At 35.5% G+C, this 19,428-nt stretch overlaps 2 protein-coding genes and 1 non-coding gene across 5 annotated transcripts; 2 read left to right on the forward strand and 1 right to left on the reverse strand.

Moving 5' to 3' along the window:
- Positions 1–1,071: 1,071 nt before the first annotated feature.
- On the reverse strand, positions 1,072–5,894 carry LOC133284856 (uncharacterized). 2 transcript variants are annotated; one of them, XM_061481967.1, is made up of 15 exons: positions 5,844–5,894; positions 5,596–5,683; positions 5,474–5,520; positions 5,193–5,282; positions 5,037–5,090; positions 4,744–4,821; positions 4,596–4,664; positions 4,356–4,511; positions 4,128–4,254; positions 3,592–3,626; positions 2,893–2,982; positions 2,703–2,807; positions 1,888–2,037; positions 1,534–1,643; positions 1,072–1,418 (listed from the first exon to the last, which is right to left on the reverse strand). In XM_061481967.1, the coding sequence occupies exons 1-15, from the start codon at positions 5,877–5,879 to the stop codon at positions 1,343–1,345; spliced, it is 1,311 nt and encodes a 436-aa protein (XP_061337951.1). In that variant the 5' UTR covers positions 5,880–5,894; the 3' UTR covers positions 1,072–1,342. The 2 variants fall into 2 exon arrangements, with proteins under 2 accessions (XP_061337951.1, XP_061337950.1); XM_061481966.1 differs by having other exon boundaries at positions 3,592–3,629.
- Positions 5,895–6,009: 115 nt separating this feature from the next.
- Positions 6,010–6,083, forward strand: TRNAV-CAC (transfer RNA valine (anticodon CAC)). Its single transcript has one exon. It is a non-coding gene; the product is annotated as a tRNA-Val (tRNA).
- Positions 6,084–6,334: 251 nt separating this feature from the next.
- Positions 6,335–13,229, forward strand: LOC133284863 (uncharacterized). 2 transcript variants are annotated; one of them, XM_061481984.1, is made up of 4 exons: positions 6,335–6,502; positions 6,595–6,700; positions 12,778–12,867; positions 12,995–13,229. In XM_061481984.1, exons 1-3 carry the CDS (start codon positions 6,391–6,393, stop codon positions 12,854–12,856), a joined length of 297 nt encoding a protein of 98 aa, XP_061337968.1. In that variant the 5' UTR covers positions 6,335–6,390; the 3' UTR covers positions 12,857–12,867; positions 12,995–13,229. The 2 variants fall into 2 exon arrangements, with proteins under 2 accessions (XP_061337968.1, XP_061337967.1); XM_061481983.1 differs by having other exon boundaries at positions 6,336–6,502; positions 12,778–12,889.
- Positions 13,230–19,428: the final 6,199 nt, after the last annotated feature.

Raw genomic sequence — 19,428 nt, forward strand, 5'->3', positions numbered from 1 at the left:
ATAACCACCATCTTGACCTTCATTGGCACTCATCACAGACACATGGGCTGCTGTCACCATAGTAGCAGCAATTCCTGCATCGTTGCTACCAATTGTGCTGCCTCCATCAATATTGTTGACAACACCATCATCAGCAGCAGTTGTTGAAGCACTCCCTTTATTTTTTCCCTTGTGATGAGCTTTGCTGTGAGAGTGTTTTTCTAAATCTCTTACCTCGTTTTCCTTGCTCCTGTGCCTTCTGATGCAGAAACAGATGGTTTTGCTTTTCATGGTTGGAAAAAAGTAACTGATAGTTGAGAGCAAAAGAAAAGATAACAAAATAGACCATACTGCCAGCTTCCCTCTGCTCTCTCTTTTATAACAAAACCATGGCTAATTAGCATGATTGGTTAGGTCCTATAATTGCTTTAATGGTTTTGCTTTTAATGATAAATCACCGGACTAACCGACATTGATTGGTTGCTTTGTTATTAAGCAAATGCAATCCACCTTAACATATGAATTTTACCCAAAATCAACCATACCTTAAGCCATTGCTTTTCAGGTTATTCCTTCACTGCTCCGTCCAATTTTATTTTATTTTTTAAGAGATTCGACAACTGTTTGAAACGAGGTAGGTAGGTAAAAAGCACTTTGGTTTATTTTTTAACCGGTGTGAGACAGAATAAATAAACACCGATGTCTTTGAAGATTGAAATTACAAATTATTTTTTGAGTTAAAAAATTTAATTCCGAAAAGCATCAGCAAATTTTATGATTGATGACGGTTGGTTCCCTCTACGAAGAATCACTTGTATATAATATACTCTATTTGCATATATTAATTACTTTATTATTATTATTTTTATACTATAAAATTCAAACATATAACTTTATGCAAACAACCTTTTTCAAACTAAATAAGCCTCCCTCCACAAGACCACTCCTAATGGCTTTATGCATGTGAACATGTGATATCTCAAACTGTACTCCACCTGGCACAGATTTTAACAGCGTCACTTGTCCCATGACACAAAACTATCATCAAAATCTTACTAAAGAAATTGATATCAATTTTTCTTTACAAATTAATAATGATACAAAGAATGACACATCTTACAAAAAAATGTCACTGTATAACAAGGGCTCATTCCCATAACCACAAAAAAATTAATGATGCTGAGTAGTACCACAAAACTGCTCATTCCCATAACCACCAGCTAATGAATTATCTTGCTTCATTTATAAGAAATTAATAATATTAACGATGGTAAACAAATTCTGTTAACATTGCAAATTCATGGCTTCAAACAAGGGCTTCACAATCACAACCAACGTATCATCACGAAACTGCTCATTGCAATCACCGTACAGCCAACGAGCTGTCTTGCTTCATTTTTATGAGACCGGTTTCAAAGTTGTGCAGTACTGGCCTATAGCTGCAATATTGTCGGATCGCGTTAAAAAAGGAGCATTCGATGCAGGAAACTTAATGCCACACAATGAATGAATGTGTGCGTGCTAGATACAGAGAAAAAACAGAAAGGATCTTACAAGCGTGCAAGACCATCATATGCTTGTTTAACTTGTTCAAGTTGTGCAGAAAGCTGCATGACTTCTGCTGATAGTGCCTCTGCTCTGCTCTGTTCTTTCACTAGTTGGCCCTGCAAAGCAAACAAAAAGGTGCAAAATTATAACGCATGGATCACAAATTGTCAAATGTTAAGCACGGAGAGATCTCGACCACACACAATCCCCTGAAAATTTCTCTTAAGAAAAATTAGAAAATTTTAGCTTTGACAATTTATTTTGGAAGTGAACGTTTGACCCATGGGACCCAACAAGTCAATAACATGAATTGACAACAACGAGGAACAAATATGCCATGAATAAGTTTAAGTTACTGACCTTCATAGATGCCATCTCTCCTGTGGATGCAGAGGAACCAATCTCATGTGCCCCATTTTTAAAGGAGTCTGGTAAGCCCCTAGCCTGTTCCATTCTCAATTTCTCTAGAATCCCACGGAGCTCTTCATTTTGCTTAAGACACTCCATCACCTGCAGAATCACAGGTCAGCACCATAATAATAAGAAACAAAATTCTTTACTGTATTGAACTATAAGGTTAGTTCATAAAATTATAATATATACACCCTAAAGAAAGAACTAAACAAAGCACATATATCAAAAGAAATGAAATAGTCAGTGCTAATCTAGTACTAAAATATATCTAACAACCGTGCCAGTCTTAGCTAAAATATAATGCGTAGGAAACAATACTTAATGCAAGAGAACACCATCTCTCAATGTACAACTGTACATAAAATTTCTTCACCAACTATAATGGTATATATGACCGACACACTACCAAAACCAAAAAGAGGATGTCATAAATCAACACCATATTAAATTGTCAAATGAAGCAGGATTTTGCACAACACATAAGAACAATCAGCCTTCGCACATGAATCACTTATCACAACAACAGTGAACCTAGATTTCATTTCTTTTAAAGCCTCTGTAGAAAATTTCTCTGATACATCTACAGGAGCAAAAATTCTTAGTCAGAATTTGTTCACTGAATTTCATTAGTCGAAAGATAAATAGACTCGTGACTCTGAAAAACTCAGAAGACTAATCCAGTAAACCATGGTTGCATAGATGAGACCTTCAACCATTAACCATAAATCATATTTAGTCAAACTCCTGATGCTGATTGTTACCTGTTTTTCCCATCTACCTGCAGCTCCAATGGCCTCCTGATATGAATTTGAGAGATTGGAATTTTCCTCAAAAAGTCGCTCTATTTCTGTAGATTGTGAGTCAATCTGCCAACGAGATGACAAACCAACCACTCAATCAGATGGAATACACAGGAAAGTACCAAGTAAAATTTAGAAATAGAGAGTTTACCTCCATGAGAAGTTTCTGCCTACTGCTTTCCAACCTCTCAATAGCTAATGCCATATCATGCAATTGCATATCAAGTTTCTGCTTGTCTTCCTGAGATTTTAAAAATTCAAATATCATTATGCCAGAACATCTTAACCATGAGCAAAAGGTTGGATGACCATTAAACAACAAATATGTTAGTCTGGAAACAGAGTTGGGGCTAAAAATTTTAGGTCATTCATGATCAGCTGCCAAAACATACATGATACACAATTAGAAGGCTAAAGGTTTCTTTGTTTGAGTAGGTGGAAGATAGAGAGGTGAAAATTATGAATAAAAATTATTTTAAACTTGTTTGATATAAAGAAAATATGAGAAGGTTGAAAAAGGAGCGCAGCTCATGTACAATCTAGCCCACAAATTTTGGCCACTACTATATAGTTAAAGTGAATTGAAAGTGATTTCCACCGTCGACCAAAGGATGGAAATAAAAACCTTCCTATCCAACTCCATTTTCACCATCCTCCTTATTTTCGACCTACCTAGACAAGCATAACCTAAAACTAGATAACAGTAAACACAAATACTAGTATTTTTGCTACTGCCTGACCAATGGTTTGAATGAAACAGTAACTCAATTTCTTGCCATAATTAATCAGCTGACAAATATCAAAAATTGAAAATTCACTAAATAACTCATATTAATGAAGTTTTTCTCACCAAAGAAAACGCCTTGTGAGCTGCTTTATCTGAGACTTCTGCATATGAACAGCATATGAAAAAACCAGGGTCAATACCATGTTGCAGTGCATCAATTCAACAAGAAGAAATATAAAGTAAAAAACGAAATGATTTGGAATAGAAAACTGAGTCCATAGACATGCTTGTTAGAGAATAGACACTCATAAGTACAACGAAGAATTCATGGCATAAATCCATGGGAAGATATGAATTTAGATTAGTTGAAGCCAGAAAACAGTTATAGGGGACCACTCCTAGAAAGTATAAAACGTGTATTTCTTTAGGAGAACATGGTGGTAGTAATAATCAACTAATAGTTTGAAAAACAGAATGATTCTATCAATATCTTCTGAGGCTTTGAAGAACTAGAACTCATGGATATGTCATTGAGATCCAAGGTTGGCATAAACCATCCAAGTAGAGCAATTGCTTACATAACAGATTGGCAACATGCTTTGTTTCATTTAGCCATTGCAAGTATAATATAGATTATACAGAAGTTTTCAGAAAAGAACCTGCAGCCTCTTTAGACATGGAGTGAAGTTTCGCTTCCAACTCTTCCTTTTCAGACATCAGTGATGCAATGCGAATTTGCTCTTTTGCTAATTGTTCCTGCCCCTGGTGCCTCAACAGCGACTCTCGCTATAGATTTTAATCACCGTCAGAAAAAAAGAAAAAAAGAGAGCACAAAAAGAAATTAAAGAAGACTTGGCAAAATGCCAATGATATAATCATAAAATTACCTGCAGTTCCAATTTTAAACCAGCTAACTCCTTTTCTAATCTTTGAAGATGATCTGGTGGATTACCAAGTGATGAAATTGTGCTAACCGTATTAGTCATTGCTTGCTGCTGAATTAAGTTTAACTCTGCTCTCAATGCTGCAGCATCTTCCTCAGCCTAGAGCAAGATAGCCAATAAGATTCTAAGAACAAAAAAAGGTCCTTCATATCATAGTATTTTAGTAAAATAAGGATCCCATACTCGATATTGCTCATCTTCTGCTTCCTTAAGACGTTTCTTCAGGGTACGAAGCTGCGCTAAAAGGTCCTCCTGCACCAATATTTGAGTTCTAATTGGGATTGTGAAAGATTAAAAAAATGGTGCAACCAGGAGACAAGAATATCATTACCCGTGCAACAACTGCTGCATCTTTCTCCATTGCAACATCCTTGAGAGCTTTCCGGAGAGATGGCACCGTGTTTTGCTCCTACATGAATCAAATTGGGGTTTAAAACTAAAATACACAAGTGATAAAACTATTCCAATCTCCATACTGCGGAGTGCGGTAGTCATTAGGACCAAGTTGTATGCTACCTCCGGGTACATGTATTCATGACGCAATATCCATATACATATCCATTATCAAATATGTAACTAAAACCAAAAATAAAATAAAATTCATTGTCAACCCTTTTTATTTACCAGATCATTCAACTGCTTCTGCATTGCACCATTATCAATTTCCATCGTTTGAAGCTGCAATTATAGACAAAATACAATCAGCCCAGTGTTTTTTTTTTTTTTTTTTTTAATAAATAAATGAATAAATAACACATGGATATCAATTTGAATCTTCACCTTTAAAGTTATTTTTTTGTTTTCTTCCTCCAAATCTCTGTTCTTATTTTGCAGATCTTTTAGTTGAGATAGTAGAGCGCTAACGTCTGTCTGTAGAATAGTATACACAAAAAGACAATTGCATTTCAAACTTCAAAACATCTCGTCTTTTAAAAAACGGTTAAGTATAGACTCCGATTGTTCATTGTTTCAAAAAATAAGCAATTAAAAAAAGAAGAAGAAAAAATAAGAAAAAAGACGATAGAGTGAATAAGATCCTTAATAATACAAAAAGATGTTACCTCAGAGAGACGATTTCCGCTCTCCGATTTGTTCATTCCCGCAATCTCTGGAGGAAAAGGAAAAATAGTTTTGATTGCAGAATATATGAAATAGATTGTTTCTATTGGCCAATAATACTAACCGGAGGTGCTCGGAACCTGGCTCAGATCTGGCCCCGAAGAGGCTTTGCTCAATCTCTCCGCGGCTCTCTTTTGACGAATTTCCTCCAGCTGTGCATGCAATCAGCCATTCAATTCAAATGAAATCAAATTGCCAATAAAAAAAAAAAATCAGATAAAGAAAATTGAACGGGAATCAAAGAGGAAGAAGGGAAGTGAATTGATATGAATCCAGAGAAAGAGAGTGAAATGCATGGAAAGGAGTTTCTACCGTTCGTCGACCAAGAGATGCATGACGCGCCTCCATCGTTACAGGTGAGAATGCCCGTCTGCAAATTCGCCTCGCCGCCCCCTGTTTTTTCGTCTTTCTAGTGAGCCTAGCCTCTTCTTAAAACTTTATATTAATAAAGTTATATAATACAGTTTTAACAAAAATCGTCTGGGTGGTGTAGTTGGTTATCACGCTAGTCTCACACACTAGAGGTCCCCGGTTCGAACCCGGGCTCAGACATATGTTTCTATTTTATTTTTATATCTGAATTTTATTGTAATAAATCTCTCAATGATTTATGCCATGAAACAGTTGGGCTTTGATAAATCTCTATCTGACGACCCAATTCAAAAGTGGGCCGCTCCACGAAGGCGTGGATCAAAGTCCGAACTTTCAGAAAACGCCGTGAGTCCGTTAAGTTTCAAATTTGGAATCAGTTACATGTTGATGTTGATGTTCATTTTTATTTTTATTTTATTTACTTCGTTAGTTATTTGCAACGAGATCTGTTTCGGTGTAAGAGAATCAGAATCAACAAGCATCAAAGATGAGGAGGGAAGACACAGTGAAGCTGATTAGTGCGGAGGGTTTCGAATTTGTTGTGGATAAAGAAGCTGCAATGGTTTCACAAACCATACATAACATGCTTACCTCTCCTGGTTTGACTCTTCCCTTAGATTAGATTAGATTAGATTAGATCACTGTGATTAGGGTTCCAATCTTCTAAATATATTTCATTTTTCTTTAATAGGGAGTTTCGCTGAAAGGCAGCATGGCGAAGTCACTTTTCCTGATATCAGCACCACCATTCTCGAGAAAATTTGCCAGTATTTCTATTGGCATCTCCAATTTGCCAGGTGTTTCTTTCTCTCCTCTCTCTATTTTTTGTTTCCACTATTCAAACATTGTTAAATAGGAGGATATCTATTGCTTTTCACTTTGACAGGCGTGTGCTTGTGTAATTTAATATGAATTCTGTTGTATCAAAAGTTTTTTGTGAATATTTATAATAAATTGTATCGGGAGCTACCTGTTATCTTGAAGTGCAGTAGGAATGTTAATGAGTTTTTTTTTTTTTTTTCCAACTCTATACATAATGTCTCTGATCTGATCCATCAACTTGCAAAAGTTCTAAATACTACCAATTGGCTTCAAAATAGATCCATGGTTGATGATCTGACGGTTTAAAAACGTCAGCATTTGGTTCTCAGGGAAAAAGAATTTGGGTGACTATTTATATACAGTGTAATAACATCTCCTTGACTAGACCACATAAATTGTGATGTTGGAGTCCAGTATCCAGCATTTTCAACAACCCTATTGCTAGTTAAGCATGTTCAACAACCCCATTGCTAGTTATCTGTGCATAAACAATGTACCTTCCATTTATGTTTTGCTTTGTGTGTATCATTGTGGATCATTTTGTGTATGCATAAGAAGTAGGATGGTTTGGAAACGGGGAGGATTCTAGCTTGTTGAACTATTTGACTCTAGAAGGTGAATGTTGATGTTGTAGTTTTTTCTTCAATGTTAAAGACTTGATGGACCTGGAAGGTGGTTATTTGTTTTATCTGAGTATGGAGTTATGTGGAATTTAGTGCTCCATAGAAGAGATATGGTTTTACATGATTTGATGTGCCATGTTGTTAGGTCCTTGTGATACACCGTCATATAATCTCAAGGTCAGTTATACACCTTTCATTGTATGCAATTTTTTATTATTTTACCTTCCCTTATCATGCAGATTGATGTTGATCTCATGCCTAAGTTCCACTTTTCACATAGTATAGCTTCATGTTTTGAGTTCCTTAGTGTCTTTTGTTGACCTATTGAATGTTTTGATGGTTTTTACTTCTAAACATCATTAAATCGGCAGGGGGATTATGAAATTTCAGTAGGCAAGCCTTTTAGGGTGTCTATTTCTACTTTGTTGTTTTATTTGTTAGAATCATCTTTAGTTTGTGAGAAGACAAATGGCCAGCAGGTTATACTGATGAAAGGTTGTTTTTTAGAGGATGTGCGGAAATACAGTTGAAGAAACAATTTAAGATTTGATTCTTGGCCTTTTGGTCCCCCCTTCTGTAGTCTCTTTCACTACTATTAGGATAATAATACAGAAAGATACACATCCTCAACGCTGGCGTGGTGATTATTGTGTTTACTCTCATCCAATAAATACTTATTATCAAAGAGGGGGGAAAAAAGAGGCAGCAGACCTCTGTATTATATACTTTTGAGCTTTTAGTGTGTCAATAATTTCTAAGACAACACATCCTGAGGTGTGAAACATTGATTCTGATCGTTGACCTATCATTTAGTATTGCTTTCTATATTTTAAATTACTTGAATATAAAATAATATGTTGTATATTGATCTGTGTCAGAGAGTTACAATATATAGAGACCCTAATGGGCTTAAGTGAAAGGCCCAAACCTAATCCTAATACAGTCAGAATACAGTCAGAATATTTACGGATAAGACGGAATCCAATCATATCTAATCATATCATATCTAATATTCTAACACTCACCCTCAAGCTGGTGCGTATATATTCTGAGCACCAAGCTTGTTACAAATGTATTCAACCCGAGGACCCCTAAGAGCTTTAGTGAAAACATCCGCTAGTTGATCAGAGGAGTTGACGAAAGCAGTCTTGATTTCTCCTGACTGAATCTTTTCTCGAATGAAGTGACAATCAATCTCTATATGTTTGGTCCTCTCATGAAAGATAGGATTAGAGGATATATGTAGCGCAGCTTGATTATCACAGATGAGTGTCATGGGTTGTTTCTGTTCACAAAGATGAAGCTCCTGAATCAACTGCTTTAACCAGACTAACTCACAGGTAGCATTTGCCATTGCACGATACTCAGCTTCTGCACTAGATCGAGCAACAACAGGTTATTTCTTGCTCTTCCACGAAATTAAGTTTCCTCCAAAGAAGACACAATAGCCAGAAGTAGAGCGTCTGTCCGAGGGTGATCCTGCCCAATCAGCATCTGAATAACCACAAATTTATGTATTTCCCTGATCTGAATACAACAAACCTTTTCCTGGTGCTCCTTTGATGTATCGGAGGATCCTCACAGCAGCATCCCAATGTGAATCACAAGGGGAATCAAGAAACTGACTAGCCGTACTAACAGCGAAAGAAATATCTGGCCTAGTCACAGTAAGATAGTTGAGCTTCCCAATTAGCCTCCGATAACGTCGAGGATCAGATAACGCCTCCCCCTGTCCGGGCAATAACTTGACATTAGGATCCATAGGTGTATCAACTGGTTTACTCCCCAACATACCAGTTTCTTCTAGGATATCCAAGGCATATTTCCTTTGACAGATAGAAATGCCCTGTCTGGATTGCGCCACCTTAATTCCCAAGAAGTAACGCAGCTTCCCAAGGTCCTTTGTTTGAAATGTACTAAACAAATGCTGTTTTAACTGACGAATTTCGTCTTGATCACTTCCGGTGAGAATGATGTCGTCAACATAGACTAACAAATAGATGCACTTATCAGGAGATGTAATCCTATAAAACACAGAATGGTCAACTTTACTGCGGATTAAGCCAAACGCCTGAACAGCAGAACTGAAGCGACTGAACCATGCTCGAGGAGATTGCTTGAGACCATATACGGATTTCCGAAGACGACACACCTTTCCAGACTCCCCCTGAGCAACAAAACCAGGTGGTTGCTCCATGTAAACTTCTTCTTGTAAATTACCATGAAGAAAAGCATTTTTGATGTCAAGTTGAAGAAGTGGCCAGTGACAAACAACAGCAAGGGCAAGAAAGAGGCGGACTGACGCCATCTTAGCGACCGGAGAAAATGTATCGCTATAATCAAGGCCAAAGATTTGAGTAAAACCCTTGGCAACTAAACGTGCCTTGAGACGATCAATATGGCCATCAGGTCCAACTTTCACAGTAAAAACCCAGCGACAACCAACTATAGACTTCTCTGGAGGAGCAGAAACAAGGTCCCAAGTGCCATTGGAATGAAGTGCAGTCATCTCATCAAGCATTGCTTGGCGCCACCCTGGATGGGAAAGTGCTTCACCTGTGGTCTTAGGAATAGAAATAGAAGAAAGACTAGAAACAAAGGTGAAATGAGGTGAAGAAAGACGGTCATAACTCAAAAAGGTATAAAGAGGATAAGGGTTACGAGTAGTACGTGTACCTTTTCTTTGAGCAATGGGAAGAGTCTCTGATGAAGGATCCGGAGGGGAAGAAGCAACAGCAGTGGGCGATGAGTCAGCAAGAGTCGAGTCGACAGGAGGCACAGTTTTGCGACGCTGATAGGTGAGAAGTGGACGGTCCTTAGGTATAGAAGCAATAGGTTGCTCATCTGGAATAGAAGCACCTGCAGCTGGCAAAGACAAGTCAAGAAAAGGGACCGGAAGTAAATGATCAACCTGTGACATCTGAGATGGGATAGAATTAAAGGGTTGTTGATCAAGAAAAGGGACATCAGCGGAAACTAAGTAACGCTTAAGGTCGGGAGAATAACAACGATAACCCTTTTGAAGACGAGAATAACCAAGAAAGATACACTGAAAGGCTTTGGATGTTAACTTATCCTTATCAGGAGTGAGATCATGAACAAAACAAGTACAACCAAAGACATGCGGAGTTAGAGGATAAAGAGGAACATCTAGAAGCAATAGATTATGAGGAATGTCATTGTGGAGCACAGATGAAGGCATGTGATTGATGAGAAAACAAGAGATGAGTACAACATCTGCCCAGAAGTGAAGGGGAACCTGCATATGAATAAGAAAGGTACGGGCAGTTTCAATGAGATGTCTGTTTTTACGTTCAGCCACCCCATTTTGTTGTGGACTGTGAGGACAAGTAGTTTGATGTAAAGTACCTTGTGTGGCCAAGAAATTAGAAAACTCAATAGAAACATATTCCTTAGCATTATCACTACGTAGAATACGAATAGAAACACCAAATTGAGTATGGATCTCAGTAGAAAACTTTTTATAAATGGAAAATAACTCAGAACGATTTTTCATTAAATAGGTCCAAGTGCAACGGGAAAAATCATCAATAAAGGTAACGAAATACCGAAAACCTAAGACAGACAAGGTACGACTTGGACCCCAGATATCTGAATGAACAAGAGAGAAAGGGGCATCAGCTCGTTTATTGACTCGACTGGCAAAAGAGGAGCGTGTATGCTTCCCTTGTTGACATGACACACAATCTAAAGACTGAAGACCGGACAAAAGAGGAACCATTTTCTGCAACTTTGAAAGACTTGGATGACCAAGGCGACTGTGGATAAGTTGTGGAGATTCTGTGAGAGAGCATGCTACTGAAGGACGAGGCACATCCAGATAATAAAGCCCCCGTGACTCACGACCCACTCCAATCATTTTCTCCGTACCCGGATCCTGCACAGAAACAGAATGGTTAGAGAAAGTAATGGTGCAATTGAGGGAGTGGATCAACTTACTAATAGAAATTAAGTTATAAGGGATGCCAGGAATGTAATAGACAGATGTCAGGGCCAAGGTAGAGGTCGGACGAGCTTGTCCAATCCCACGAACTGGGGCTTTGGTTCCATCCGCATGGGTAAAAGACGGTAAATGATTAGAATAAGTAAGAGATGTAAAGAGTTCCTTATTACCACAGAGATGATCGGTAGCACCAGAGTCAAATATCCAAGTGTCAAGTGATGTAGAATGAGAAACACAAGCAACGGGATTACCAGTATAAGGCTGAGACTGAGGAGAAGCCTTCCTGAGAGGGGTTTGGAGTGCAGCATAGTCCGAACCTGAACCAAATGATGCATTGTCTGACTGAGCTATATTTGCAACAATATAAGGAGAGTTAACCTCCGAGAGATCAGGAGATGCTGCTGCCATTTAAAGATAAAATATAAAAGCCGTAAACGAAGGCAAACGATATCCAATTAAGAAGAACCACGCGTCTAAGGTCAGACCCACAGAGAAACAATCACAGATCCAGAAAGGGGAGGAGAAGGCGATCTTCTCTGTCCAAGACCGGCCGGAAAAAGTCGCCGGGATAGTGCTCACGCGCCGGCAGAAGGTGGCGCGTGAAGCCCACGCGCAGAGAAGACAGGTGGCGTGTGACGGCGCGTTGGAGATGCGTTGCTGACCGGACCACCACAGACCTAGTCGCCGGGAAGAGAGGGTCCTGATCGCGTGAAGTTTGGTCGGAAAAGTCGCCGGAAAAAGTCTCTGGTTGCCTGAACAGTGATTCTGACGGCGGGCAGTGGTTCCGGTGGCCGTCGGAGGTGCTGACGCGTTTGGAAAAATCACTCAGAGGCTGTTTACAGCCCTAGAAGGCTTGCCGGAAGGACGCACGGCAAGAAAGAGGACTCCTAAGCAATGGGCTTAGGTTTTAAAGCAAAAAAAACAAGGTTTCTAAGCGGAAGCGAGGGTTCCCAGAACGAAAGAGCTCTGGTACCAACTTGAATATAAAATAATATGTTGTATATTGATCTGTGTCAGAGAGTTACAATATATAGAGACCCTGATGGGCTTAAGTGAAAGGCCCAAACCTAATCCTAATACAGTCAGAATATTTACGGATAAGACGGAATCCAATCATATCTAATCATATCATATCTAATATTCTAACAAAATTAACCATGGATTATTTCCAGTTTGGAAATTACTGGACAACCTAAAAATAATATTACCATTTACAATTTTTTAGGCTGCTTTCCCAAATGATATTTTGGCCCACGGCTCTACATTTTCATCTGTCTTCCTTGATGCTTTTCAGTAGATTCCTGTGGTGGGAGGAGCATGAATGATATTTTTGTGTGTGTTGGAAGCAATATTTTCCTTTGGGAAGTAATTAAGCTCTAAAGCTTTGATATGAAATCTCTCATTTTATGTCATTCTATTTTCTATCAAAATCGTTGTATTGACTTGAGTATGTTGCTCTTGCTAGTGGGAAGGAGACGGAATTTCCTATTGAACCTGAATTAACTCTGGAGCTGATGATGGCTGCCAATTACCTCCATACATGAGCACCCCAAAGGTCATGGTTCTCCTTTCTCATTGTAAGCCTTTATTATTCTCCAGGAGTCTAACAAGTTTATATTGTATAATGGTAGTTTTTGTTGTAATTTTTACTGTTTTTGCTCTTCATTTGGTTGTTCATGCAGATGGAACTGTTGCTTAGTTGGACTTTCAAGAGATAGGAGCGTAGTATTGCTGCCATTATAAACTGTATCTTTGCTGGAACAAAGTATATATGTAATCTGTGTATCTTTAACTAATGATTGCTTGACTCAGCTTGCAAGACTCTGATGCATGAGTGGCTGTTAGAAGCTGTCGAGTGATGTTTCTGAGTAAACTTCCTGATTCAAAAGAAAATGCTAATTAATGGGAACATTACCATCTCCAAATAAGGTAAAATTATAATGCTCTTTTCAGTTCGATCGTCCATAACAGGCAACAGCGACGTATATATACTGGCGAACGTAGGATTTTTTATGGTGGAATGCAAAAATAAAATATCAAAATTACAAGTGTTATTAAGAATAATAAGATAAGTTAATTATTACAAATATCTTTTAAGGAGGGATTAACTATGGGAAAATTGTGTGTTATTTTAAAAGATGTAAAATTGTGTCATTTTATGAGAGAGAGAAAAATGGATTGCGGGGGAAGGGGGAGGAGTGGACAAAAAAAATAAAGGTGTGAATTTCTCTTCTCTATGAGAGTAAAATAACACAAGTTGTGTAATTTAAAAGAACAAATATTTTTTTCATTAACCATTAGTACTAATAGTCTATTATTATTAGAAAAATGTCATTTTATACGTGTAATAATAAAAAAATCTAAATTTACCTTGCTTTGTTCGCTTTGTTACTACGACAAAGGCATGGAATGGTTGAAAATGAAATGGAATTTTTTTTTTTTTTGGATACATCAAAATGGATTTCATCTCACTCGTGGTTTACTGCTTCCAAGCTTTTGACCTATTTAATATGGGTTTTATAAGAGTTATGTTGTAAGAAAAATGATTGTGTAATGTTATAGAAATTCGTTTTGCGTGTCGTAATTTTTTTTTGCTTCAAAAAAATGTGGGCCCCACAAAATATTGTGTGTGTATTAAACTTTCTTGTGTCATGTTAAATGATAAATGCAAATCCCATTTAATATTAAGAGTAAAGCTCATTTTGGGTTTCTAATAAAAAATACGATTCTCACTTTAGTCCCTTATAAAAAAATCTAGTATCATGGTCCTTATGAAATTCAAAGTGGATCTATTTTAGTCATTCTGAGGACTAATGTGGGTCTTTTTTGAATTTGTGAGAGATCACGATTTTAACTAAATGGGTCCACTTTGAATTTCTTATGGATCTCGAGATTAATTTTTTTTGTAAGAGACTAAAGTAAGGATCATATTTTTTATTAGGGACCCAAAAGAGACTTTACTCTAATATTAATTAATTTCGAAATGATATTAAAAATAATATTTTACCAAACTTGATTTTTTTTCATGTCATACATATGTGGAAGAAGATAAAATTTTACGTGGTATCAACATGGAATTTCGTTACTCCATGACACGATATATATATATATATATATATATATATATATATATATATATATATATATATATATATATATATATATATATATAGTAGGGTTATAATGATAATTTTTTTTTTACAAACTTACAAATTACTCTATGTCTGACTAGTAAGATACTCTTGAATAGAGTATTATCGGTCAGACATAATATAATTTGTAAACAAAAAATTTATAAATATAACATTATATATATATATATATATATATATATATATATATATATATATATATATATTGTTTATGTGCTACGTGTCACAAAATGGTGAAAGACACGCGGATCTGGCCCTTTTACAGTTTTACCAGATTTGTTCACATGGCTCACCAAAATATTTTCTATATTCCAGATATATCAAATACTCGGTACATTTTTTGTATCATCATTCATCACCACATGCCCTCTTTGATTCTTTCCGAATGTCGGGTTCGAACCGAACACTCAGCATCGAAGATAACTCCAATCCAACGAGCAATTCGGGAAAGAAGCACTCGGTACATTTTTTATCAAATATAAAATAAAATAACATATTTATATTATTTTTGTCTTTATGAATATTTTCTTCCATTTTCTTTTGAGAAAAAAAATATGTACTCCCAGAGTATTGAATATGTACTCGTGGTCACATAGTCACATATATATATATATGAAATGAATAAATTACTGACATCATACTATTTATTGGGTAGGATCTTTTAGCACTGATGTTAAATTAAAAAGTTTGATACCAAATTTTAATTGTTAATTTTCTTCAATTTAATGGTTATAATTTATTAGATTATATTTGGGTTCATTTTTTTTTGCAGTAAATATAAATAAGCTATCTACATTAAGCCCAAAATGATATTGTTTTGGGGTGGAAATCAATGTATTTTTGTAATTATAACTCATTACAAGGTTATAATAGTTTTTATAAAATTAATTTTTTAATTTCCTAACAAAAAATGCAGTCCTCATTTTTTTAATTATAACGTCATTTTGAGAATGAATGTAGATAACTTATCTATATTCACTGTAGAAAAATTAAAGTCATTATATTTATGAATTAATAATTAATTCTTAATCTATGGTAACGTTGAATTTGTTAGGAATGTGGCTTCCATACTCAAGAGGGGGGTGAATTGAGTATTACAAAATTTTCGCAAAAGCTTCATTCTAGTTTCTAAATAATCATTTCAAGCAAACTTTGATATGTGAAAAACTAATCAATACATTCAGACAATCCATAATATATAATATATCATAATTATAGAACTTATACTAGCACATACAAGATATCAAAGAAGCAATTAAAATGCTAGAAATAAAGAGTTTAGAGAATTGCTAACACAATATATCCTTGTTTGGTCACCACCACTTGTGACCTACGTCCAGACTGAAGTCGCTCGATCAAATCTTTCACTAATGGTCAAGCTTCACGGGTGCTTGACAAACCTTTACAATCTTCCAAGATTTCGGGTTCTTGGATACCTTTCAATCTCCAAGTTTACAGGTACTTGGTAACCTTACAATTCACTTCAAATTTACTTAGGTATTTGGCTACCTCTCAAATCATGAGTATCGCAACCCTTTCAACTCAAGAATACAAGAAGGGGAATATTAGGAAATGAATATGCACTCTCAAAGTGTGGATATACAACTTAAAGCACTATGGGTATATGGATTTTCAAGATATGAGCTCAAATATATTTGGTCTTTGAAAGATATAAAAAAATATGCAAATGATAGTGTAGAAGCTCTCAAATCATACTTAAGATGTGTAGGAATAGTGATCAATATGTTTTAGGGTCATAAGGAATGTATTTATAGTGTTTCCATTGAAAACTAGCCGTTTATAGTTGTTTATAGCCGTTTTATGCATTCTGCCCAGTAAGTATTCGAATACTTTTCGTGTGGTATTCGAATACTTCTTCATTTATAGCCGTTATAGGCCTTCTGCCCAGTAAGTATTCGAATACTTTTCGTGTGGTATTCGAATACTTAATCAGGTATTCGAATACTTTATTGACAGCAAGAACACTGTTTCGTATTTTGGACATAACTTGAGTTATACTTGTCGGATTGATGTGATCTTGCTCTCATTGGAAAGACAAAAGAAATATATACAACTTTAATGAAGAACACAAGATCCAAATCTATCATATTAGATACGAAAAATTGTATGGAAGGAAGCAGAAAAATTAAGCAACAAATTTTAAATTCAAATGTGTTCTAGCTTACTTCCAACCACTTTTTGTGAAAGATCTTGACTTGATAAATATGTTTTGAGGTTATAAAATATGTCAAGGATCTTTTCCATGGATTTTTCAAATTTCTTTCAAGTATATAAAGATTATGATTATGCAATTTGAAAAACATGTTTACTTTAAGAAAAAAATTTAGCTCATGCAATGCAATCTACCATATACCCTCACATATATTCTAAGTCCTAAAGATATATTCCAAATATGATTTTAGACTTAACTGTATGTCTTGTGTCTTGTATCTTTTCTTGAATGTGATGTTTTGACTTGTTAGATATGACAATGTCTGACACTTTGTTGGTTTTGATCATTTTTCACCATGATTATGATGTTGAGCTTCTCTTAGATGTTGTCCATGGTTAGTTGTCTTTGATCTTGGTGTTGCTCTTCTAATTATTCATTGTTGCTCTTGATCCAATAATCTTGCCACTTTGATATGACATCACTCTTCTTGTGTGACTACATCATACATCTTCAATATCCACATACGGTTGATGTTTTTTGCTCTTAATCAAAGCTCTTCTCTTTTTGTTGTTGTCATTTTGTTATTATCAAAACATACCTTATATCTACAGAATTGGCAGGAAATTAACGATTAAAATCTTGTGTCAAAAATTTTAGTTTGATATCAATGTGAAAGGATCTTGTCCCTTATTTAATAATGAATTATTATAATTAATGATATGCTAATAATTTATTAATCTATTATACAAATTTAAATACATTAATTTTGTGCAAATTTTTGGTGTGTTTGTGTATATATATATTGATTTTGCCGTGTACTGCTGTGTTCTTAGTTACATTATTACCATCTCAAATTCTTTAGAATAATAATGTTGCTTTCACTATTTTCCTTGAAAAACAGAATAAAAAACTGATATTTTATAGGGATTTTAGTTTAACCTTTAATATGATCAGAAAAACTTTCTTATACACAGAACATTTTGTGGGGCTCACACTTTTTAAAGCAAAAAAAAAAAAAAAAATTAGGCACGCAAAACGAATCTCTATAACATTACACAATCACTCTTCCTATAACATAACTCTTATAAAACCTATTTTTATAATGGGTAAAACAAGAATTATGTTACCGAAAAACTTGAATATTTCCTGTTGAAACATAAAATCGATGGACCCACATGTTTTTTTTTTTAAAAAAAGAAAGAAAAAGAAAGTATAAAGTTCAATGTATCAGCAGGACAAGTTTTTGGTTTTTCTATAACAGAACCAATCGTTTAACCCTTTTATAATTATTAGTAAAAGCATATCAAATGAAAAAGAAAAAAAAAACACTCACAAACTTTACTCGAAATAGAGCATTGTTCGCTACTACTTAGCAGAATCATAGGAAAGTCAGCAGCACCTGAATCTTATGGAATACTACTTAGTACATAATTTATTCTAGTGGAGCCCTTTTGCTGACGAGATTATACTTGAACTGAATTAACCGGGAGTAGATTCTTTCGTGTGAAGAAGTAGTTATATGGTTATGTTATTTGATCACAACCACTCATTTATAAATTATACATTTTTTTTCTCTTATCTTATTATCAATGAGTAGTTGTGATCAAATAACATGATCATTTTTACACATAAGAAGATTCACTCCCAGAATAATGTCAGATTTCGATGCAATCAGATTGTAGCTTTTCACACATTGGGTTTTGACATGGTACCGTGCAAGTATATACCAACATTACAAAAAAGTGGACTTTCCTGGTTGTGGCGAGTTACCTGGGGGATAGCGTGAGCTAGGCAAAGCTAGGAACTGCCTTAAGAACTAAGATATCGTGTAACCATGTGGACTGGTAGTAGGTAATGAGTAATTTATTTGACTTCACAAAAACACTGATCGCTAAACAACAAACTTCTCCTTTGTTTTTTTTTGAAAAAGTTTAAATAATCCCGTGTGATTTACCTTTAAATTACTTTTTTTTTTATGTTTTTTTTTTTTATATTTATCCCATATGTTTTTTTTCATCTAAATCCCTTCTAATAATGTTAAAATATCTAATGAATATGTCTATTTTATCCTTTTTATAAAAATATACATGCCACAACTAATTTTCATGGGTTTTCAAAGCTTTGCCACACGTAATCTTTTTGATTTGTTTCTTCGTCATTTCTTAGCACAAGATTCCCATTGTCTAATAACACTCCCACTGATTCTGTGCTTGCTTTTGAAATTACGTGAATGAATACTGTAGGAGAGGTGTCATGTCAAAGATATGAATCTTCCATTTCTCGATGGAAAAGCCTTACGCTCTATTTGCAGTTTAACAAATAAGGTCAATTATAGTTTGTTCTAATTTTCCGAAGTTGGAAGAAAGGTCAAATATAGAAAATGTCATGTGGGGTCTGAAAAGCGACTTGGAATGAGAAGCCAAATGCGTGTTTTGTGGTTTTGGCTCATAGCTTATCCTGTATTATGATCACATTTAGGTACTCTTTCGTTGGAGAGAAATGAAAATTTTGCTCGCGCACGTGAAAATCTGATAAAATCACGTTTGGTTGAAATTTTTCGGTAGTTTTGCCCATCAATTAGCTTTTGCCTAGCAAATCAGGAAGACAAGCAAAAAAACGGGTTTATGTATTGTTGAGGAAGCCGTCTGAACAGGTGAAATTGTTGTGAAAAATTGGATAAATGAAAAAAGGTGGTGAAGGCATGACAACTTTACCCCTCCTTCTTATGAGACACATTATTTATTGTGGTTCGAAGGTTGTAATAAAATCAAGGTGTTTTTACAAGGATAGT

Source organism: Gastrolobium bilobum, unplaced genomic scaffold (assembly GCF_033153095.1).
Source record: "Gastrolobium bilobum isolate Gb01-03AN ecotype WA unplaced genomic scaffold, APGP_CSIRO_Gbil_v1 utg881, whole genome shotgun sequence".
Classification (NCBI taxonomy): Eukaryota; Viridiplantae; Streptophyta; class Magnoliopsida; order Fabales; family Fabaceae; genus Gastrolobium; species Gastrolobium bilobum.